Source organism: Enhydra lutris, unplaced genomic scaffold, assembly GCF_002288905.1.
Source record: "Enhydra lutris kenyoni isolate GAN:26980312 unplaced genomic scaffold, ASM228890v2 scaffoldscaffold1, whole genome shotgun sequence".
Lineage (NCBI taxonomy): Eukaryota > Metazoa > Chordata > Mammalia > Carnivora > Mustelidae > Enhydra > Enhydra lutris.
The window spans coordinates 69,469,778-69,494,221 of NW_019154085.1; the positions used below are offsets into that span (position 1 = coordinate 69,469,778).

The following is a 24,444-nucleotide window of genomic DNA, read 5'->3' on the forward strand; positions in this document are numbered from 1 at the left end:
AGATGGAAACCACACGACCGTTTATGGAAATACCGAGCTTATTAATAAAGCCTGTTACAAAGTCTTTGTGTCTTCAAGAAAAATCATAATGATTTAGAGTAGCCTTCCTGCGCATGTCAAGCCAACAGCCCCTCGTGGATGGTTCTATATTTAAGAAGCCCACTGAAGCCCCCTCACCCCGTAGTATAGCTTGAATCCTGGCCAGTGATGGGACTCACATTTGCTGACCCCCGTCAACTTGTCGTGACAAATAAAGAAGCCTCATTGGTGTTTTGATTGAGGAACAAAGAAATGAAATTGTTTTCTTTTCTTTTCTAGCTGGAGCTAATCTATCACACATTTGGAAGGCATAATTTTAAAAAGACCACAGCAAACTTGGATTTGTTCCTGAGGAGATTTAATGAAATTCAGTTTTGGGTTGTCACTGAGATTTGCCTTTGTTCCCAGCCCAGCAAGCGTGTTCAGCTCTTAAAAAAATTTATTAAGATCGCAGCCCAGTAAGTATCATTAGCTTAGGAAGAAAAAAAATGTTTGAGCTGCATTTTCATTTTGTCCTATTAGGGCTACATCTTTCAAAAAAAAAAAAAAAAAGAAAGGAAGGAAAGAAGGAAGGAAGGAAGGAAGAAAGAAAGAAAGATAGATAGATAGATAGATAGATAGATAGATAGATAGATATAGGATCTCCTTAGACACAAGGAACAACGACGGGGGCTTTAGAATAATTGAACTCTGGTAAAAGGTTAATTTCATCGGGCTTTTGTAATACCGGACATCAGTATATAAATAAATTAACACCTCACAGCATGGATACCAGAGTCAGAATCATGACCTCTTTGCTTTGAACTGCCCTGGCTTTGTGCCTCCTCCAGTTTAAAGAGTCCTTCAGCAAAGTTCTGTCGTAGGAAACTTGTGTTGATGGGGCCTTCCGAGTGGATGTCCCACAGGACACCTTCTCACCAGTAGAGGGCAGTGGAAACATGCAGGTACATGAGCACATAAAACTCAGCCAGAATGAAATCAGTAAAATGCATAAAGGCCAGCTAACCTGGGACATGAAAATCATCTCCATCGACATCAGAAAAAACAAGCAGCTTATAAATATCCTATTTAATAGCAGCTCATGGGAAACAATTTATTTACTGCAGGGGCCGGTTAGATTTCTCCCTGACATGAATTTAATCTTCTCCTGCTATTTAGATATGCCTGACAACCTCTGTTTACTTCCATGTTTTTGGTATCACCACAATGCTAAAAATAAAATGCTAAATGTGGCCCATGGCTGGGAGACTTCTTTCTAAATGCAGGGAGCTCTCGCACAGGAAGGTGGGGAGCACAAGTAACCCCAGCCAGCAATTTTCTTGGGTCAAACAGTTTAGATCCCATACAGAGTCTGATTTCCAGAGCTAAACAAAGAAGTAAATGCTGCCTGACATTTCATATGTATTATCTTGCCAAATGCTTCAAATTATTTTGCCAAAAATTTGAGGGTTCAACAGGATATCCAAATCCTCAGATTCAAAGGCTGATATCTCTTAATTTGGAAAAGCTGCCTTTCTGAAGAAAGATTTAGTAAGATGTTGCTTACAAATTTCTGGATCAAAGGATAGCCACTTTGCCAAGGAGACTGAACAGCCTTGTTGCAAGGGGCGGGTGCCTTCGCGTATTTGCAAGAGGAGGGTTACGGAAACTGTGACGATACGTGCTTTCCTGCTATGAAGAGCACATTCTCCCTTCGCCTTAGCCTGGCAGTGCCATATGCAACAAGGAGAAGAGAATGGCATACTGCACCCCAGTGTGGGGGATCAGCAAACCTTCGGGGGCCTGATCCTGTTAGTTGACAATGGCAACATAAAGAGAGCCTTTCCATAACTTAGGAATTCTTTTTTAATGTTTTTGCCTTTTTTATCTTTTTTCCTTATGATTATGGGAATGAGTAGGCAGCTTTGGCCTTTGGTATAAATTGGCTTATGTTATTTAACCTTTCCTAAGCTGGTGCTGTCCCAAAGTGGAGCTGTGAGCACGGCCCCGCTGGAGAAGATTGTAGTCTGTCCTAGACCAAGGTCTACAAGAACGAGACTTTTAGAGAACTTCAACAAATTCCATGTAAGCTCTTTGACGTGCCCAGAGCTTTATGAAGTCAGGAGTTCAAGTACTATCATCTCCATTCTCAGGGGAGACTGAGGCATGGGGACAGCTTGTGACTTACCTAGGGTGATGAGGTTAGTTGGGAACAGTGAACAGAGCAGTGACCAGAAAGGCAAGTCTGTATTCCTGCATGTGCGTTCAAGAGCACATGGCTAGGACAAAGGCAAACATATGTATATGATTATTCTCCCTGCCTTCAGCCCGGTGGCGGGGCGGGGGGGGGGGGGGTGTCTCTGAAACTGCTTTCAGCCCCTGACCTGAGAGCCACTGCCCCCCGCACAGCAAAGGCTTTGCTTACTTTTCCACCAGTGGGATAACACACCTGATAGCTTCTCTGAAAACGATTTTCCTCTTTCCACGCAGACCATGTAAGAACCACTCATTGCTTCCCCTACAAAGAGAACGCAGGCAGCAAAAGCAACAATTTAATTAGCCTTTCACAAAAATGTTCATCCAAACAGGATTTAATTATGATCCAGCTGACTTAGATAACCATATTGATTTGGGGTAAAGGATTTGCACTTGTTTCAAAATTAATTCTTTCCCTTTTTGAGGAACTGGTATGTAGGAGCTTGGGAATTCCCTTCTTTTTTCTTTTCTTTTCTTTTTTTTTTTTAAGTTAAATCAACTACCTGGACTAAATATTGCCATTCTAATAAGAATCTTTGATCTTGCTCCACAATAGTCTTATTCCCAAATGTATATTCATAAAGGCTCACAGTTGCCAAAGTGCATAAAGGGATCAGGCTCGTTAACATCAGTAAAACAGAAAATAAGGTTACTTTTTGGTCAATTGTTTGGGTTCTTTGTCAGCTTCATAGGGATCATGACTTGTAAGCTGATATTTCTCAACAAATTAGAAGGCTTCGAATGGCAGCTAGAAATTTCCGCGGGCACAGCAATTTGACTTCCTTGTTCCTTTCTCAGGGGAAGGAGGCCTCAGGCTCAAAGTCCGAAAGTCTTCAAGGATATTTTGCTTCCCTCTTACCTCATGAGATGTTTCCTTCCAGGTCCAACAAGGCTTTTAGGAAGCTCTGAGATCATCCTAAGGATCCCTAGGGAAGGGGTCTTTAAATTCCTTCTCAAAACCTGAACCTAGATGGCTGGAACCATCCCCTTTCTAAAATTACCGTAGGAAGCCAGATAACTGAACATGGTCACCCGAGTGGAACTTACCCAGTGCATTAAATCTATCATTGCCTGTTCTCCTAACAAGTCCTGACGATTATTAATGACTATCAGAAAATAGAACTCTAATTTTTTTTTAATCACACTCAAAAGTGTCATTTTACTCAGCCATGTGCCTCTTGTGTTTCAGCTGTAAGGAGTACAAAAATCTGAATTCCTTTTTTGCCATCGTCATGGGACTAAGTAATGTTGCTGTGAGCCGCTTGGCACTCACGTGGGAGGTAAGCCTCAGCTGACATCCAGCTGTGACTTTTGCCTTAAGAATAAAAACACAGGCTCACCAGTGAGCTTTTTAAATAGAAATATCACTCACACTGGTATAACAATGGAAAAGGTGGGACACTTTGAGGGAAGTGACCTGTCTCCTTTTTCCAGTTGCCTGAGAGTGTGAATTTCAAAAGGTATTGTCCTTTCGTGGGAGAGGAAGGGAAATGCGGGGGTCTCAGCTTCTTGGTCTGTGCAAGGTAAATAATAATACATCTAGTTCCTGAGTAGAACATGAATCAACAACATTGCTGGGATGATTTCAAAGGTTTTGCTCACGAATTCCATTGTTTTCTGGAATGTCTGCTTATTGCCTTATCTATAATTAAGAGAGGACAGAAGATCCATTTTTATCCAAGTAGTCATTTGGCTCTGGGGAAAATTAGCCAGAAGGCCAACTGTTTGGCCCTGCTGAGTACTAAGTATCTCTTAACTGCCTGGCCGAACTCTCTGTGTGTGCAGGCACAACAGCAGGCTAATATTCAGGTTGCGGCCAAAGTTCCAAGGTGTGTTGTGAACCTCTGGAGGAAATACCATTAGTGGTTTGTTGACAGTTGGGGATTTGTGCTAAACATCTTCGTTTTTCATCAGCTAAGTTACTCAAAATGTGCCCGACCCCTGACGTGTGGTATATAGTTGAAGAAATACTAATCTCTCATAGAACATACACACAAAAATAGACTCTTACTAAAAATAAAAAAGTATGTGTAAGTGGGACACAAAAAGAGGTCAAGGAGTAGATAACAGAGATTTCATCTGCAAGGGTGCTTTAAAGAGGCACCAAAGGCAGCTGTTTGCATCTCTAAATATTTTCCTTAAAACATTTCCTTCCCCATTTGCCTCTTGAAACTGTTTTCTTTCCCCGTCCCTCCTAAATGTTTCCATTGTTTATAGGACAGGTCCTCACAAGTTCCTCTGTCTTGGGTTTCTCTTAAAATTCCAGGCTGATGCAGCACACAGCAGCTCATCCCCTGAATATAGGAATGAGGGAATTGCTGAGGCCTGCGCGCCACGCAGCTGGCGTCATCGTCCAGCGGGTACATGGATGCAGTTAGGGCTGCCACGAGGTTGAGGCGAGGAAGCCGCACAGCAGGTTCCCCTGTCTAGAAGCCCAAAGCTCCTGGAATCTCTGGAAACCTAGGGTCCCCGTGCAGGCATTCTGCCTCCCCCAGCCTGTTTCCAGCTTCTGATGCCTCCACAGAGTCCATAGGATTTGGTGGGGAGGATCCCTTCCAGGAGTCCTGGGGAGCCCCAGAGCAGGTAGCACATAAAACAGCAGCCAGACACAGAATGAGGGGGGCACTCTCTGAGTCTGTCTTGGTCTAAAGAGAAACACTAGAGGCTGCTCAGGGGGGTGGAAGGGTGTGGGCTGCGGAAGGAGAGAGTGAATGGGCCAGTCCTTCATTTTCATGAGGAAGGGGAAGGAGCACAGCGGTCTGAGAGCTACTGTTCTCATCCTTGCATGTTGCTGAAAGAGAAGATGAACGCAGGCTCACTTTTAAGTCACTGTTCTTTAAGGTGAAAGGTAATTACATCATCCTGTAGGAAGCACATTCATCCGTAAGGATTTCTGATTTGAGTTTCTCTACCTGTACTTGCCGAGAGCCTCCTGTGCGGCCCATATGGCTCCGGTGGAGAGCAGGAGGGCCCGGACATGAGCAGGGTGAGAGACGCAGCCTGACCTCCCAGGAACACGCGGGAAACTGTCAGTGAACCGAACAGAGGGAAAGTGAACCACATGGCAAAAGGAATGGTTCAGCATGGGAGTGAAAGACCAATCAGACATCAAGCAAATGGGAGTAAAATCCTGGAGTGATTTCTCGCCCTTGGCAGTGCGAACACTGAGGGCAGGGTAATTCCTCACTGTGGGGCTGTCCTGTATAACCGAGGTTGCTCAGCGGCCTCCCCAGCCTCCACCTACTATGTCAGTAGCTCCTCTCACTCTGCTCCACCCCAGTTGCGACAATAAAAAAAATGTCTGCAGACATCACCAAATGTCCCCCAGTGGATTTCGGTGAGGGGTGCAAAACTGACCCCGGTTGAGAACCATTGCTCTGGAAGCACAGGGTGTACATAGATTGTAGTGTTAAGACCCACAAAATTCGTATTGCCGTATGCCATCTGGTATTTGACCCAAAAGTCAGCTAAGTAAAGGAAGACGGGTAGAGCGACAGATCTAACCCAAAACGTAATCCACTTGTAATTTTTCTAAAGTAGTCTATGGCCATGGCAAGTTACCACCTAAAGAGGTGATTTGGATACCACGTGTGGAATGAGATCCTTGCATCCCTTGATGCCCATCCTGGCTCTCATCCTGTTGGACATTCCCTCTGAGCGAGCTATCAGCTTCTCCCAAAACCTAACTCAAAAAGAGATATTAGGAAAATGGGCTTGGAAGATATGTGGGAGACTAGTCCTAGAAACAAAGTAAGATTTTTTACAGATGCTTGAGTGGGAATAGGACAGACTCATTCAGACACGAGAGAGAAAGAAGGGAGAGGAGCTCTTTTGTGAGTGCGGAGGCCTCACTGGTCAATCCGTTGTTGCCAGTAGACTTCCATGTGGGAAGCAGAGCTGAGCGGGGAATCTCCAAGCCCTAGAACTCAGTCAGGGATGCCATGGTCTCTGGAGCAAGGACACATTGCGCTGCTCTACCTTGGTATGGCCTGTCAGAAGAGAATAGTTCAAGGTCTCGAAGATCCCAGGACCCAAGCAAAGAGAGAACCAATAGACAGAAAGATGACTTGATAATGGCTGATGGGCTATGTGGGTACAGCCAGCGGCGCTGAAGCAGGAACCACGGCAGGAGAGCCGTCCGTGCTCCTATGACAGCAGGGCAGAGAAGTCTCGTGAGGAGACGCTCATGTGGAAAAGCGTAGCACGTGTGAGAGGCATAGAAAGGAGGCAGGCGATGTGAGTTCGAAGTCTGACCATCATCTGCTGTGTGACTTTGGGCATGTCGCTTAAACTATGAGACCTAATTTCTTCCATCTAGGAAACATGGGTTTAATCTATTCAAATAAATGTTTTTGGAGTAGTGACTACATCCCTGACACCCATCCAGGCAGTGGGGTTATAACAATAAACACAACTGACGAAAATTTCTGTTCTCATGTAGTTTACATTGTAAGGGAAGAGGATAATTGAATGGGTAGTTTCTAAAACTTTTAATCCTACTATTCTCTGGCCTAAACTCCTAATTACGGGAATCAAAGAGTTTAAAAGGTAGGAGGAGGTAATCCCAAATCACTGGTGGTCTGAGAATGCAGTCCTCTGTATGAATAATTAGAAAACATCATAAAAACACAAAGACCAAAAAGCATCTGTCATTACTTTTGTTTCAATGAGGTTAAGAGTGTTAAAAGGTAAGTTCTTTATGTTCCAGATGATGTCCAAACGATAAGCCAGATTACAGCCTAGGCTTTTTTAGAGATGTTTGATTAAGAGCCGGAGGAATACGTTACCCCTAGAAATGGTAACACATGATACATATCTAGATATTGAATCTGACATATGAGTGTGGCATTTTCGTGTCATTAACAGAAACTGCCAAGCAAGTTCAAGAAGTTCTATGCGGAGTTTGAAAGTTTAATGGTAAGTGACAGTGGCTCCTTGATTCTGTTCACTGTCTGCGTTAATCCAATTTCTGATTAGGTGAATTGAAGTTCTCATTTCAGAAATTTTACCTGTCCTTGTATGACTTTAAGAAGTTTATGATCCCGTTTTAGTGCTGCTAAAACAAGCATGTCTGACTAATGAATGGTACCCGCAGGAGTCAGCTTAAAGAGGACTTATGTCCCACATAAGGTCAATTTGTGTAACTAAGAAAAGCAGTATAATAGGATCTTTTCTACCTAGAAAAGGTAGGCTCTGAGTTGGAAGCTGCATTTTCCTTGCCTTGCCAAAATTATTGTTCCCCATTGGCTGGGAGGTGTTCACTGACAGAAAAGGAGTGAGTGGGAGCTGGTAGGAGTGATGGGATGGTTTCAGGGAGGGCACAGGGGGCTGGCGGGGAGAACTCAGAGAAGTCCATGAAGGAAGGAGGCAGTGCTGTGGGTGGGGTGGGGGAGGGATCCCAGGAAGGGTCCCAGGAAGGAGGCGGTGCTTCCAGAGAGGGATTCCCAGGAAGGAGGTGATTCTTGGGGGGGTCCTAGGCTGGAGGCAGTGCTTGTTGGGGGGGGTGTCCCAGGAAGGAGGCGGTGCTTTGTTGAGAGTAGGTGGGTCCCAGGAAGGAGGGGGTTCAGGAGGGGGGTGGTCCCAGGAAGGAGGTGGTGCTTTGGTGGGGTGGGGTGGGGGGTGTTCCAGGATGGAGGCATGCTTCTGGAGGGGGAATCTGGTGGAGGGGGTGTTATTTTACATATGTTGTGTTTGCTCACAAAGGGACTCTCCCCTCAATCCCTGCAGGCAAATCTCCCTCTCAGGCAAAAAAGGAAACAAAAAGCAAATAATTTTCATGTCAGAAGGGAAATTGTTTTAAAACAAAAATCAATTTAACTACATCTATGTTTCTTTTATAGCTACGGGCTTCATTGAAAACTATCTGCTTGGGGCAAAACAAGTCTAGGTGTGTTAGGAGTTAGAGGGACTGGCGTATGTGTCATTAGTCATTAACCAGCATCTCTTTTTCTCCTAAGGATCCTTCTAGAAACCACAGGGCCTACAGGCTGACTGTAGCGAAGCTGGAGCCCCCTCTCATCCCCTTCATGCCTTTGCTCATTAAAGGTAATTCTAAGGGAACACACAGGTCAAACCAGGGAGGGGTATGTGGGAAAGAACACGGACAAGAACCTGATCAGACTGAGCTCTTTGGAAAGAATGGTCCTATCCTTCCCCCTTCATCGCCTCCTCTCCCCCTTGACTTTTGGGAAAGGCTTGTGAAGCTTGTTGGAGGAGCAGGGATCTAAGATTTGGAAAGACTTGATAGTGAAACCATGGGTTAGTTTGGAAATTTTACTAATCTCAGGTAAAGTGCTTTCAAAAGTTAAACACCCAACATAAAAGGAACTATTATCAGCTTTTTCCAACTGCAGTGTTATGCAAATCTTCCAGCATAATCTAATGGTGCTATTGTGGTTTCTTGGTATGACATATTTCTGTTAGTGATTAGAATGTGACTTTTATTTTTGTGCAGATATGACATTTACTCATGAGGGGAACAAGACGTTCATTGACAATCTAGTAAACTTTGAAAAAATGGTACGTACGATATTATAACCTTATCTGCAATGTTTTATTTTTTTTAAATCAAATCTGCATTTGCCCTAATGAAGGAAATAATTTCCATATACGCTGCCACGTTAAAAAGGTAGTTACACATAAAGGAGTTTGGAAAGATTTGGTTCCAATTGGCTGCCTATTTTAGTCTGTCGATTCTCTTTTGTCAAACTGAATGGCCTTTGTGCTGCAGCTCGCAGCAGCCACTCGCTTCTGTGCCACGTGCTCGGTCCCGGGCTGCCTGTTGCTAAAATGTACGAATGTTCCAGAGTGACTTCCATGTTGTTATTTGTTGTAAGATTCCTAGAGCTAGACTTCCCCAGGATGCCTTTGAGTTGTTAATCTGCTGAGCCCGTAGGTAAAAGGCAACGCCACAACAGATCCTTCTTGAGGAGTAGTCATTGAAATGTATAAATAAATAAAATTTGCCCAAGTTCAGAGAAGGAACTTGAGAATCTTCATAACAAAGACCACTTTTTGAAAAAAAAAAAACACAGATGTGGAACTGGCGTGTATCTTCAGTAGTTTGCATCTCCGCTCAGCCAGAAAAAGCCATCATCTGGCAAGAGTTGCCTTGCCGTTCATTTTCTTATCTTCTGTGAGGCAATAAAGCAGGTCATGCCAAAACCTATCTTTAGCTACATAGTGCATGTTCATGGAATGCTCCATTGTCTTCTAAATCCTCTGGCTGCGGCCTGGATGGCTGGGGTGTTACAGTGTGATCTCTGCATCGGTAAGCATCTGCCCAGGGTTACACTTTGCAGTGGGGAGTATGGCTCTGCAGGAAAAGCTCAAGCCTGGAGAGTTCGGGAGACAGGAGGCTCAGTTCTCAGCTTCGTTCCTTTGTAGCGATCTCTTAACTTCTCTGTGGGTCCATTTACCCAACAGCAGATGGGGGTCCTGCCTGCTCCTTCTGTGTCTGGAGATTGTTGATGGGTCCAGATTCCTTTAAGCCATATATAGTGCTACAGAAGTCTCCTCAGAAAACGGTTCTTCTAGTTTCTTGAAATTCCAGCTGGTATACTCGCTCCAGGAGAGCTGGAAACATCCGGCAGTGATCTGTAAGGACCATACCATCCAGCTTTGGGAATGAGCTTAATGCAAAGCGCAGCCTGGTGAAGAAGTCCAAATTGTCAGGGAATTGAATTTCCATGCCTTAAGCTTGTTAGGAAAGAGCATAGGAGTCCACACGCCTCAAAGACGCCCTGTGCTAGAGGGCAAGTATTTCCTCAGCAGTGTCCCCCTCCAAGGGCAGAGTATGAGCATCTCTAATACTGTCAGTTTAATAAATCTTTGATCAAAGTAAAAATATATTCTTTGCTCACTTATTAGTATGGAGAATTAAACATATTTCCCTGATGTCTCAAAATCTGTTTTCCAGAAATGAAAGATTTAGCGAATAGGTAAAGAACCTTCCAGATCACGTATACAGAAATGCAGACCAAGGGATAGCTAAGGCAACTATTTGACTATAAAATATACATGTGCACAGAGGCATAGAAGGCAGAGTTTCTTAAAGAGTTGACTGAGCTTTAGAACTTTTGATCATTAAAGTGAACAGAACAGGACAAACAAGAATAGCAAAAATATCTGTCAAGGAGAATGAAAGTTGTTTCTTCTAGGCTCTTAGGTCTTGGTGTCGCCTCCATAACCTTCAAAGGAAGAGTCTTATCTGATGGCTGTTGAGAGTTCCCCTCTCCCATTTCTCCTCTCCATGTCCACAGCAGTGGGCTCTTACACGCCTTGCCATGAGGAGAGACCCTTCACACCCGGCTCCTCACACCCATCTCTCAGAGATATTCCACCTTAACTTAACCACTCCCGGGCTAGCAGTTGGGCTGTGATAGCAAGAACCTGAATTAACACACTTACACAAGTGAAGTGTGTTTCTTTCTCTTGTGAATATCTGAGCAAGTGTGGTGTCTCACGAAGGGGTCAAGGTTCCAGGCTTCTCCTCTCTTGCCATTTCTCCATCCACACTGTCCAAGATGGCAGACTACCACCACGCCATGTCAGGTGGAGGGAAGGGGAGACGGAGAAGGTGAAGACACGCCTTTTCCCTGTAAGGACGTGACCCAGAGTGGCACTCACCATTTGGTTCACTTTTGACTGGCTGGAAACTTACTTAGTCACATGAAAGGAAAGTTGGAATATGCGGCCCTGATTTGGGGTATCCATGTACCCACTAAAAATTAGGGGGTTCCGCTACTATGAAAGAGAAGGGTGAAAGGATATACTGAAAGAGAACTGTTAGTGTTCCACTCTAGCAGCTATAAACTTTATTTCATTTGGTAAGTCACATCATGAGAAAGTTTAATTTTGCAATTGCCTTTTGTAAGTTTGATGTTACTGGAAAATGACATGGAATTTCAAAACGATTTGATTATGTTTTTTAAACCTGGCTTTGACCAACCTGGCACTTTTCAGCTTTCCAACCTTCTCTCCCCGTAAACAAACCCACCCTCTGCCCCCAGAATGCCACCACTGCCACTTATAACTCCCACTAGTGGCTGCTGTTGTCCCCATGTGTCTTGGGAAGGAGACATCTCTCTTTTCAGGTTGGTGTCCATGCCATTTCACAATCATTCATTGCAAGGCCAAGGTGGTGAGCAGAGCTGGCAGCCTTTATGGGGCTGGGAGGCGGTCTCCCTGGAGGGAGACCCTGCCAGGGGCAGAAGTCACCAGGGTAGCCAGGAACACAGATGCCTGTTCTTGGTGGCAGCATTGCACAGATACAGCAAACTACTGTGCCAGCCCTAAGGATTTTTATTTTGAACCTTTTTACCCTTGAGGTATGAAATGAGGATTAGAGAATTTGTTGCATATTGGTTTTCAGGATTTATGAGTACGAACAAAAGAGAATTCACACTCTGATCCTTATGCAAAGAAAAAAAAAGCAGACATTCTTTCATTTGGGGGAAACATAAAGGAGTATTCAAAAAAATGTTTGAATAAAGCCCTTTGTAGCTTTCTATGGCATACATGAATATTTATAACATTTAGGAGGTAGACTAGCAATGGATTAGAGGATAATATGCTGGCTGGCTGCCACTATCCCAGGCTGCATAAAGCATGCTGATAGCCACGCTTGCTACTGTATTAGGAGGTTGGTTCTATTTCAGACATACCCATATTTAGGTGTATTTATTTATGAACATTATTTTAAGATAGTCATTTTATTTGGAATGAGAAGCATAGGGCAAAGCTTCTACACTTCTGGAAACATTAGCAGAAGCTAATTCATTGAGGAAAGAGAAATGCTTTGAATCCTTTTATTTCTGTGTCACTAATTATGGCATTACATAATTAGCAACGATATGTTTTCTATCACCAATAATATTATTACAAGATCCGTGGAGAAAGCACTAGGCTTATATCAAGCTATGGAAAAAAGAATCTCCAAATAACAACTGAAATGTTCAAATACATCCAATTCTCAGAACTTTTCACACAATAGAAATCTACAAGAGGACCTTGAAAGTTTATTTCTTTATCTAGACCTCACAAACTGGGCTAAATGCGATTTTCCAAAAGATATGTTTCATAGCAAAGCAATCTGTGTTGACTGTTCGGGCAAAGGATTTCACTAGGAAGTATAAAGAAATCCAATAAATAATCCTTGGCTTTTTGGAGATTATATATAGTTAAGAAGGTAAAAGCATAAACACATGAAATATTAAAAGCAAAAAAAAAAAAAAGATCTAAGAACTAGTTCACAATAGTAATAAAAGAGATATCCAAAAGCAAAATGCCAGGAGAGGTAACTTCATACAGCTATATCAGGAGGAAAACAAAACCATGTTAAATACAATAACATAATACAATCAAATCCAGACTTGTTGCTCTGAGCACCATACAGCCTCACCTCACTCTTCATCTCCTCTGTACTCAGTCCAAGTTGGCAAGACCAACCTTCTTTCTTTTTTTTTTTCCTGCCTCAGGCCTTTGCACTAGCTGTTACCTTTGCCTGAAACTGTCTCCCTGCTAGTCTTCACCTGTCTGACTCTTTCTCATCACTCAGGTCTCTGCTCATGTGTCCCCTCCCCCGAGTGGTCTTTCCTGACTACCCTTCAAACATTCTTCTCTCTCCCACACCCAGCATTCTCAGACAGATAACCTTGCCCTGGCAGCTGGTTTCATAATCTGAGACAACCTTTACTTGCCTCTTCATTGTCTGTCTTCCCCACTAGAATGTAAGTGTCCTGGACCAGGTATTTATCCGTTTTGTTCACTGATATTTCTCCAGCTCCCAAAAAGGTGTCTGGCACATTGTAAACATGCAAGAAGTATTTGGTGAATAAAAGAATAACCCCATCCTATTTCAGTGTTGGACCTAGTGAGATAGGACAATACACTGAAGCATTTGTTTTCTTCTGAAGTATTTTTAAAGAATTTTATATAGGGTCACCTGGGTGGCGCAGCTGGTGAAGCATCTGCTTTCACCTCAGGGCGTGATCCCAAAGTCCTGGGATTGAGTCCTGCATCAGGCTCCCTGCTCAGTGGGGAGCCTGTTTCTCCTTCCCCCTACTCTTGCACTCTTGCTCACTCTCTCTCTCTCTCTCCCTCTCAAATAAATACATTAAATTCCTTAAAAAAAATAAAGGACTTTGTAGAACAAAGATTTTATCCAGAAGTGTTTTCTATTTTATTAGAAAATTTGATTAAGCAGAATGTCCCAGGCATTTTGCATTATTGACAGTTTCTGCAAGATGACTCCCTTAGCCTTCTGTTCCAGCCTGGACATTCTTCTTCTCCCCTTCTCTTTGTGGTGCTGTGTCCACCCTTCATCATCCTTTCCTGAATGCAGAGATGCACAATACTCTGCATGTGCCTGGACAGGCACCTGAGCCACGAGGTCCTGTGGCTGGAAGATGTACAATATATCACGAGCATCATGCACATTTCATGTATATGTCTGTATGTCGCATACCTCTTGGATAGAAAGATCCGTAGCCAGGGGACGGGGCTCAGGGCTCTTCCTCTGTGATGCACACCGCCGAGGCTGGCTGAGCTCCTGGGCCTTTTTGTCTTCTACTTCTTGTCCTTACTGTGCACTTAATTCTACTCAGTTTCTCTCGTGGGCACGATCTTTGTATGTGAGAGACTATATATATTTCTAGATCTTGTGGGAAAAAACTCCTGTCCTAAATATATGAGGATCTGAGTAAAATAACCAGGTGATGTAGGTGTGGTTTCACACACGCTCGGCAAGCAACAACTGACGGAGATTCTTTATTTGATAACACACAGATGGGGGCAGAGTCAAATCAGTAGGGGCAGAAATAAGAAAAGAAGAGGCAGTGTAGGAAACAGGAAGAACACGGTTGGCAAAGATCTAAGGGGAAGAGAAGGAAAGACAAAATCTGCTCAGAGTAGGCGTTTAGAAGAGGCCTGACATCCAGGAGCAGCTTCTCAAAGGCCTCAGAGCAGAGAGGCAGCCTGGCCTCAGAAGAGGGAGGCTGTTCTGGAAGCTGTCTGTGTGTGGGAGGGAGGTCAAGAAAGTGTAACAGGGCAAGATGGCATTGCCTCCAGGGCCTGCTGGTCTGAACTTGAAAAGAGTCATGAAAGTCTGCTCCTCTTCAGGGACAGGAGAGCTAAGGGCCTGGACAGAGGTGGCCAGAGAAGCTGGAGACAGCTGTAAAGGCCTGCTGGGCTCTCGACTTATCTGGACAGGCGTGAAGGTGTAAGTTGGCCAGCCCACTTCTGCGGGCTGGGAGCCGCCTGAAAGGTAAACAGGGAGGCCCAGTCCCAAGGGCCCAGCCTGAGATAAAGCCCCTCCCACCCTTCATCGGGTTCAAGGGGAATAACTTATGGAGCTGGAGGGAAATTTGTGCTTGGGACCACAGCCTCAAGGCCTCTTATCTGTGCCAGGCTGGACGCAGACAGCCCCTTCCTCGGACAGCCTCTTTGCCTGTAAGCCTGGCCCCCAAGAAGGACACTTCCTTCCGAGTTGCTCTGTTTTCAGCTAACGAAATAAACACATGAGGGTAGGTACAGAGTCCTTCACTTGCCACCTGCTTTTCCTTCCCGAGCTTCCCTCTGCGAGTTCATGTCCGGAGGGAGATGCGTCAGCTTTCGTTTGGGCCTGTCTCCCAGCCTCGTGGGTGAAGAACTGCGTGAACATATTAATTTGTGCAAATAAATCCTGAAGACCTAGACCGAGACCGGGTCTCCGGAAAAACGGTGGCTGTGTGCAATTTAAAACCTTTTCCACGGTTCTGACTGTGGACTGCTTTCTTGGTGAGAGGGCCTGAGCGGGCCATCGGCAGAGCAGAATCTAAGGTGGTGATTCCCAGCAGGGGGTGGGGCGAGCCCATGGAAGTCCAGTCCGGTGTGGGGAGCGGGGTTCACACTGCCCCCCCCCCACACACTGGCTCAGAGCGCCTTCTAAAGGAGCGAATTCTCCTTGCTTGGCCCCCGGCTTACAAACTGCTGTTCTCATAAGCCTGTTGCTAAAGGGTGTGTGTCATAAACCTCAGGTTTGCTGAGGTGGGGAAAACAGATGAGAAGCTTTGCCTTGGAGTAATCGAGTATTTTCTCACTGGCCCGGCCCCACTGCAAAGCTGCCTGGCCTGCTCCAGGCAGGCCAACCGGCTCCGGCACGATCTTGAAAACTAGGGTGTGATCTTTGGCTTCATCCCTGCTGCGGCCGTTGGATAACAAAGCCTGTGTCTCTTTAAACTTCGTTTCTGCCAACCTTAACTGAGAACACGGGCAAATACGTGGCTGTCTGCCGTCAAAAACAGCATGTAAGGCTTAAGTCCCTGAAGGACTGAAAGACTCTTAGCTAGATAAATGCAGAATCCTCCACTTTGGTCCAAGAAAGCAAGCGCATGGCAACAGAGAGGGAAGCTGGGTCCAGACAGCAGCTCATTAAACAGGCTCGAGGTTTAATTCGCTAGTAGTTCGACAGATGCCAGCAATGTGACTTTTTTTACATTGTGGACTCAGATGTGTAGCCTCATCCAGACCAGGGAAGGAAGATAATCATTCTTCTGCTCTCTGATTTGCTTAATGTAGGGCACAATGCTAGAGGCTGCCCTAAAGAGACCCACAACTGTCAAATTGTTAAACTGAAAATTGTTAAAGAAATTGGGAATGTTTAGACCAAACCAGAATAGACCTGGGGGCAGAGGGGTGAGGAGATGTCCACAATGGCTGTCTTTAAGTGTTTGAAGAACTGTCCTAATAAGGAAGAACTAAATGGGGTGCCGGGTGGCTCAGGTGGTTAAGCTTCTGCCTTGAACTCAGGTCATGATCCCAGGGTCCTAGCAGTCCCACATAAGGCTCGCAGCTCAGTGGGGAGTCTGCTTCTTTAAAAAACAAAACAAAACAAAACAAAAAGAACAGGAGGAACTAAATGTGTTTGTTGCGGCTCCAGAGCTCACAACTAGGATCAGTGGGTGAAAAGCAAAGGGAGACCAGCTTTGACTAAGAATGATTAAAAAAAATTTCTAACAGTCAAGAGATATATAAAAATGAAGGAGGCTGTTCTGGCAGGAATGAGTCCCTCTCAGTGGATGGCTCCAAACAGCCGGAAGCTGGTGTTGCTAGGCAGGCTCTGAAAGGGATTATGCACCTTGCAGACACCTGAAGAAGGGGACTTCTGAAGCCTCTTTCACGGGAGGGGGGGGGTACTTGTAGGTGCAGTGGTTAGCAGCTTACCGCGGGTGTCCATGGATGCAAAAGTGGGTGGAGTTAGTGTCCAGCTAACCCTTCTCCAGCCTTGCGAAAGCCTCCTGCGGGCGCGCGTCCCCTGGGATGCCAGCGGGGTTCACGCACGCACGCAACAGCACCATTGCCAGGGTTTACGGGGGGCAGCGTGACCATACAGACCTCACAAAAGAAAACCACAGGCCTTATCGCAAAAGCCAGATTTGGATTTCAAACTTAAACTGAAGTTACCTTTGAGGACAATTAAAAAGGATACGTCAAAATTAAAACCATTGTTAAAATTAATCAAAGATTTAGAAAGGTAGAAAGAACTCCAGAGCTGGAAATTACTGATTTAAACAATTGTTCTCACATTTTAAACCGCATAATGAGCTAAAAATGATGAAGCCTCAGAGTATAGCTGTAAAGAGTAGTCTAAAACCAAAATCAGAATGAAATGTTTTAGCTTTCAAAACTAAAAAGCAGAACAATTACTCCCCGCGAAATGGTATAGGAAGAGGTTTCTGACCCCTGCTAATTGTTTTATTATTCTTCAGAGGGGCACACTGGCAGCATTTCCCGGGGTTTTCGGTAATTACACTCCATTCAATATCTGAAGAATTACAATAATTCTACGCAGAATATACTTGTGCCCTTCGGATGCAAAGCCGAGAGAAGTGAAAAAACAACTTAAAGTAAATTAGCAGGGAAATTATCATGATTCCTGTTTATTTCAGGGCTCCATATATCAGAGGCTAATTATACATTGTATGTTACGTTTTCTTAGAGGTATTTGTAATGTATTTCTCGTGCTGATCAACGGACACGCTGGTTTCTAGGGCCCTTTATGAAAATGAAGTTCCAACTTTTCTGACTGCCTCTTTGTGTGTGAGAAATGATCCGGTGCAGACACGTGGCACGCAATGTTCCCAGAGTCCTCAGAGCAGTTGGATTCAGCAGAACACTTAGAATGCTAAGTGTTCATATGTACGTCCTTCAGAAGCTTCCACTCTTCTGTGAATTTCTTTTCCTGCCAAACAAGCTGGGGGTTTTGCTTGTTTGTTTTTACCCCTAGAGAAGCTTTCTTGAAGTCATTTTCTATACTTTGGCAAGCCAAGGGTCCATGAGAAACGAAAGCAAAGACCGGAATTACATAGCCACTCAGAGATAAGAAAATCTCTTTTCCTGGCTGGAGCCTTATCAATTTTCTGCTAGTGTTAGAATTAATCCACCATCTCTGCGGGACCCTTTTAGAGTCTGAACAGCAGAGGGGTCCTGAGACAATACACAGAGCCTGGGGGTCCCAGCAACCGTTAAAATATCCTGAGCGAGAAATGTACATCCTAGCTGAGAAATGGTGCGTGAGTCTCACTGATGTTTTTCCTCATGTACCTGCCTTTCCTATTTTTTCCTCCTTTTTCCTTTTGTCTTAAACTAAGTTGAGTGTAGTGTAAAAAAATTCGCTTATAAGTCTTTATAGGAACCAAAACATCAAGAAACTAAGAGGATCGCTTAATGACAAAATTAACAAAGGTTACATAAATTATGATCTGCTCATAAGATCGAATACCGACTCATTTTTTTTAGTGTTTTAAAATGCACGTGGCATGGAAAACAGTCACAATGCCAAAATTTCTATCAAAACAGAAAGATGTATGTACACTACGACTTCAGTTTTCTGAAAAAGATGCTTTTACATATTTATTTTAAAGCATTAGAAAGAAATGTACCAAAATATAAATGAGGTGATATCCTAAGTGATTTTTACTTTGTTCTTACTTTACTTGTTTTCTGCATTTTCCCATTTTCTAAAATGCACATGTGGAAGTGTGACAATCAGAAAGGGAAAAAAAAGGAAGGAAGGAGGGAGGAAATCAAATAATGAAGATTAACATTAAAGCACACACTTCTGGGGCACCTGGGTGGCTCAATGGGTTAAGCCCCTGCCTTCGGCTCAGGTCATGATCTCAGGGTCCTGGGATCAAGCCCCGCAGCATCGGGCTCTCTGCTCAGCAGGGAGCCTGCTTCCCCCTCTCTCTCTCTGCCTGCCTCTGCCTACTTGTGATCTCTGTCTTTCAAATAAATAAATAAAATCTTAAAAAAAAAAAAAGCACACACTTCCTGCTGGCAGATTAGAAGGGTCGGTGATGCACAGTGTTTACCAAAATGTGTAGGTAGGATAGTCTGATTGTATTCAGTCAGTAGAATCTAATACCTCATTACAGAGTCCTGTTTACTGGGAGGAAGAAAAGCTAGCCCTTTTCCCCATCTCAGATAGTTACAAATTCTCTGACAAAAGTTCACCATGACCTTGGGAAGGGATGGTGAAAACTAGGCCTGAGGGGTAAGTCTCAGAAACAACAGGCTGATGTTTATGTCAGAGGCACAAGCAAACAGCTGGACGAGAATTATGCCGTGAGGATTCCTCCTGCGGGAAGCACCTTGCTTATGTGACTGTAGGTCCCTCTTTCAAGTCATTAAACTGGTTCTACGTCAGCCAGTAGCCTCCAGATAGTCAGTGTCTCAGAACAGGCTTTTTTTCATGGTCCCAGGTATTCCCATGATAGATAATGGCTTGTTTTCTTTTATGGATTATACGCTAACCTTCCCTGCATTTCACTTCTTTTGTTCTTTATTCTTTCTAGCGCATGATTGCAAATACTGCCGGAACAGTGAGATACTGCAGGAGCCAAGCCTTCAGTAAGTTAAATGCTGCTGTGTGCCATAATCTTGATCTGGGTGATCCAGTCCTTTTTAATGAGGCTATGGAGACATTCTAGAAGTCTGGACGATATCTGATCGTGTCAGGGACACTTTGGACCATGAATGCCCATGAGATAGGGGCCTTGCGTTGAAGGATTTTCTAGTTGTAAAACCAGAAACTAACCCTAGGAATATTGTTTTATGAATGAACTTAAAGAGAATAAATGTGTTTTTTCTGGTGTGGCTAGAGACAGCTAAGACACCATTGCCAACAAATCCCGCCTCAAACCAACTCTGTTTATGACTCACTGCTTGATGTTGAGAAATTCACATCAATTTCTAATGACTCAGCTCTGTCGTTTATAAACCAGGAAAGATATTATTTATTGTCTCTTGGAGTGTTGCAAGAACGCATTCATGTGTATAACTTGTTTGCAAAAGGCCCCATAGCAGGAATTCATTATTATATTTCCAGTATTCCCAGGTGAATTTAAGATGTTCCTCCTAAATCTGAACATATGGCACCGTAACTGATACCATACAGTGCTTTAATATAAAACTATTACTACTAATAAAGAGCGATCTTGAACTGGTGGGGATTAAGTTGCATCACAGAAGCAGATCATCCTGCCAGACCAGGGCTACCGTCTCCTGGGCTGGGACTTGGGGTGGGTGGAGCTTCGGGTCCCTCCAGCTGGGCTGGGAGTCAGAAGGCCGCCCCTATAAAGTTCTTTGCTAAATTCATTGTGTGAGTCACTTGAAGTCATTTGGCTTATTAAGCCAACAAGATAATTTGAGATGGACGTGACTGTGGGGCTTACCCCCCCCACCCCACCCCCCGCCAATCAAGTAAACCTTGTTCTAAGAGACTAGAAGTTTCTCAGCTTATGAATCTGAGCTATCTTTACCCTTCCTAGCCCAGGACTGGCCCAAAGTGAGGGTTTGCTAACACGGGATGCCAGACCTGCTAAATGTTCATTTGTTAATGTACAAGGGAGGAAAAAACCTAGGAAGAATAATCTTAACTCGGGGAACAAGTAGACCTTTAAAATTCTTATTCAAGTGGTCATGCTTCCTCTTCCTTCCAAAGTGAGAATGGTCTTGTACATCAGCAACTATCGCTGTGTGGATTCTAGAATTAGAGTGTCTCACATCTCTTCACCTAGTAATTTACGGTCTGTGTAAAGACATGGTCTTCAAGCCGTTATACAAGTGAATATGAGAAAATCTAGGTGATGTCAGTCTACAACGAGACCCGTGAATCCAGGGCCCTTCAGGAGGTCCAGGAAGGTCCTGAAATTAAACACAAAGTTTTCGTGCCTGCAAGGGTTTGTAGCCTTGAGGAGATTCTCAGTGGGCTCTTAGAGCAGAAGAGCTGCTGTAGACTATGTTTTGTTCCGTAAACCTCTTGGGAAGTACATCCTACATTCTCCTCCATCTCCTAGAGAAGTCAGTGGGGGTGGGGTGGGGAATTACATAGCTCTCTGTAAGATGCCCACTGCATTGGTTGAAGTTATCAGGAACTGCTGGTAAACAGCAGCTGCTCGGCGCTGAAGTCAACAGTCTATAGATAAAGCTATAGGAATAGATGCGTAAACACTGTGGGAATATGTACAATGTAATTACAGTATATTGTACATGGAGAGTATACTGCCAGGGAAAAGCGAGGAATTAAACACTGTGGTATTATTTATATGTGATAATTATACTGATGAGTTTTTTCTTAGAGTGAGTAGGGGCCTTTGTAACTTTGCTCTGCTTTTCTGTGTTCAGACCTGCACCCCTACCCTCCACCCCTGATGCAGATGGCATTCCAACTGTCTCTGTGAGTGATGCGTGGATCTAAGCAGAGCAGATGGACTGCAGAAGGCAGTGGGTTAGGAGGGGAAGAACCCTGGCGGGGAGGCTAGACTCCAGCTCGGTCACTCCCAGTGTCCTTCTAGATGACAGCCCCATGCTGCTGATGCATCTGTGGGGCAGAGGTGGCCCGGGGCCTGGAGCACAGGTGCTGGGTCTAACCAGAGCATCTTCCCCCACTCTTGTCTGGAAATAATGTCACCGTCATGAAATGAAGAGATTTCCCAGTTAAAGAAATCCAGATCGCTCATTTCTCTAGAAAAGTAGGAAGATCGGGCAACTCCGGGGGCTGCTGGTGGCCACGTGGCCCCGGCCCGGGGAAGCTGAGGAGTCCCTTCCAAAGGGAGCCGTGGTTCCAGTTCCCTACTGTCAGATTTGGCCTTCCTCCTTCATGCAGATTCGCTGCGGAAGGCGCTGGGCCCCTGATACTTCTTTCAGCCTGGTTGTGGAGAAAGCTGTTAACTTCCCAACTCCCCAGCTCACATGCAGGGGAGGGGGAGTGGAGGAGAATAGAACAGTAACTGGGATTTCAGAACAGGTCGAATCAGGGAATCGAAGGTCTAGCGGACCTTGTGATTTCAGCCCGCATGCGCAGCCTCAAAACGCACACGTGGGTGCAGGAGTGCTGTATGCCAGGCTCAAGTAACGAGGAGAGTGGGACCTGCTAATCTCACTGGCTTGTTTCAGTTCCGCCAGGGTGTTCAGCGCTTTTGCTAGGGGCTTATGAAAACTATGTCTTTTTGCCGTCAGCCCTCATCCTGTATCAAAGGGGGCAGAGAGCTGAGTGTGAGATACAGGTGGGATGGAAAGAGGAAGCAATTTTAATGTATAACCGATGTATAGCCATCAAGTGATGCTCTCACTTTTATTTGGTGCCTTTTTTTTTTTTTTTTTTTTTTTACAACATGCAGTACAAAGGAAAATGATCAAATAGGTGATTCTAGGGAAGGAAAGGGTGAGAGAGAGGAGATGGACATATATTTCAGTGAATATGGTATGTTGAAAGATTGCAATGGAACCTTGGAATCCACGATAAATGTAATAAGTAATTGGAGGAAACAGAGCTGTATCTTACATGCATATATTACGCAATGCCAATTTGCTCTTTTCTCCTTCAACAGATCCTGATGCAGCACAAGCTAGTAAGAACCATCAGGATGTCCGGAGTTATGTACGGCAATTAAATGTGATTGACAACCAGAGAACTTTATCACAGATGTCACACAGATTAGAGCCTCGTCGACCATAGACATTTAAAGTGCCCAGAACAATGGTTTGCCTCCAGTCCACAGTTTTTCAGAAATGCCATTTACGCTACTACTGACTGTCTTGTCACTAGGAAATTCTACAAAACAAGCAGACACGGAGCCTGAGACATCTCAGGGCTGCGGCTTACCAGCGTCCTGACAAGAGAAGAAATTCTTTGACTTGCATAAAATGTTCACACTCTAGCTTAGGACCCTCCAGTTTGTGGTCACCCTATTTTATTTCCAATTGTGCCATCCTCTTTGCTGAAACATAAATTAAGTCCCACACGAAGAGCTTGGTGGGAATACCATTGGCAAGAGACATAGCAAGTCCCTGATGGTTCTTCTCAGAGAATTGGCAGGGGAGATACGCTACAAATAGGGTTTACGTGACTACGTCTGTGGTGGTTTAGTTTCACAGTTTTTAATCTCAACACCTTGATTTGGAGCATGGGGTTGGAAGGTGTTGAAGAATCATGTAAATCTAAATCATAAGCTGTATTCTAGCATCTTCATAGTCTTACCTCTGAAGGAGTTAAACCCCACCACACTACTATAAAACATTATGGCTATTTATGTAATTTAGGGAGGACTGGTCTGTAATTTCTGAATGATATCTAGAATAATATTTATGTTTACAATGTAACTTTTTTAAACTTACAAGTCAGGATTACATACATAAGATTTCCACTAAGAAACTCCAAGGTTCTAAAAATTGCCAGCGTTAAAATAAAAAAAAGAACATTTCAAAAGAGCACAATATACACAAAACATTTTTCAAAATTAAAATATTTTCCTGGGCATTAAAAACCTTTACTATTGGCTAATTATTATTACTGATTTAAAAAAAACACATATTTTCTGGACTTAAATGTTATTACAAATATCTTAATTTTCAGCAATTGTTTTGCACTTTCAAATAGATTGTAAATAGTTCACTCAATCAATGGTATAGAGTTATTTATTTGCTATATAATAGATATTGTGCCAAATGATTACTTTTTATTTATTTTATTTAGTATGTAATTTTGGAGTACATTTTTTCCTCTTTTCACAATTAGGCTACATTTAATGTGTAGGAATTGTATGTATGTATATCTTCTGTAAATAACAGCTAGTATCTTCATTAAATATAATTGTTGACAAGAAAAGGTCGTGTTATTCTCGATTCTTGTAATATGGAAAGGGTAACCGTTTGGTATGGGGGGCGGTCCCAGCTTTTTTAATTGAAATAAAATTCAGATACTATAAAAATCACCCTTTTAAAGTGCAAAATGCAGTGGCTTTTAGTATATTCACAAGGATGTTCAACCATCATCACTAATTCTAGAACGTTCTCCGCATTCCTGAGAAAAAAACCCCTATCCATTAACAAACCCACTTCACTCTCCTCTTCCCCCGGTCTTGGGAAACCACTATCTGCTTCCTGTCTCTGTAGATTTACCTATTGTGGACATTTTGTATAAATGGAATTGTATAATATGTGGCCTTATCTGTCTGATTTCTTTCACTTGGCTTAGCATTTTCAGGGTTAATCTAGCATGTATCAGTACTTCATTTCTTTTTATTGCTGAATAATATTTGATGATTGGATATACCACTTGTCAGTTGATAGACACTTGGGTTGTTCCACTTTTTGGTTATTAGCAACTATGGAAAGGCATGATTTTAGAACTGCCTGGTATGGGGCCTCATACCATTTCTCAGTGATTTAAGCACTCAGTAAATATTTGATGAAGAGATTTCTAAAATTCCTTAAAGTCCAAATATGCCTCTATTTTTTCTTGTTAGCATTTTCCAGAGTGTGTTCCAGGCTATACTAGTCTCACAAGCTCACAAACTATTCCTCCAAAAACAGACGCACAACTGCAAAGCAAAAAACAAAACCAGGATGGTATCTTCAAATAAATTTGCGAGCCCCTGCACAATACACAGCCCATTCTTAGAAACGATTCCCAATATTCATTAACATATTAAAGGCTCTGAGAAGTCCCACTGCAATCCCTCCTAACACAGTGGAGGCTCACTTTGAGAAATGCTAAAGCAGGCAAATGACTTTCTGTGTTCATTCATATCATAGTTCAAGGTCCCCAGGGGTGTTGTTTTATGCAGTGTTAACCTCCTACCTAGTGGAGCATAATGCCTGGAATTTACTAGAGAATTTTTTTTAAAA

At 43.7% G+C, this 24,444-nt stretch overlaps 1 protein-coding gene across 2 annotated transcripts in view; it reads left to right on the plus strand.

The window, feature by feature from the left end:
• The window catches only part of LOC111158917 (Rap guanine nucleotide exchange factor 4), a 296,800-nt gene extending 273,378 nt beyond the window's left edge, over nt 1–23,422 (plus strand). For both annotated transcript variants that reach the window (XM_022521284.1, XM_022521347.1), the window contains 7 exons: nt 319–497; nt 3,464–3,554; nt 7,141–7,191; nt 8,232–8,319; nt 8,729–8,793; nt 19,110–19,164; nt 22,146–23,422. In XM_022521284.1, coding sequence (XP_022376992.1) covers nt 319–497; nt 3,464–3,554; nt 7,141–7,191; nt 8,232–8,319; nt 8,729–8,793; nt 19,110–19,164; nt 22,146–22,273 — 657 coding nt within the window. In that variant the 3' untranslated portion in view covers nt 22,274–23,422. The remainder of the gene's footprint in view (nt 1–318; nt 498–3,463; nt 3,555–7,140; nt 7,192–8,231; nt 8,320–8,728; nt 8,794–19,109; nt 19,165–22,145) is intronic.
• The last annotated feature ends 1,022 nt before the right edge of the window (nt 23,423–24,444 follow it).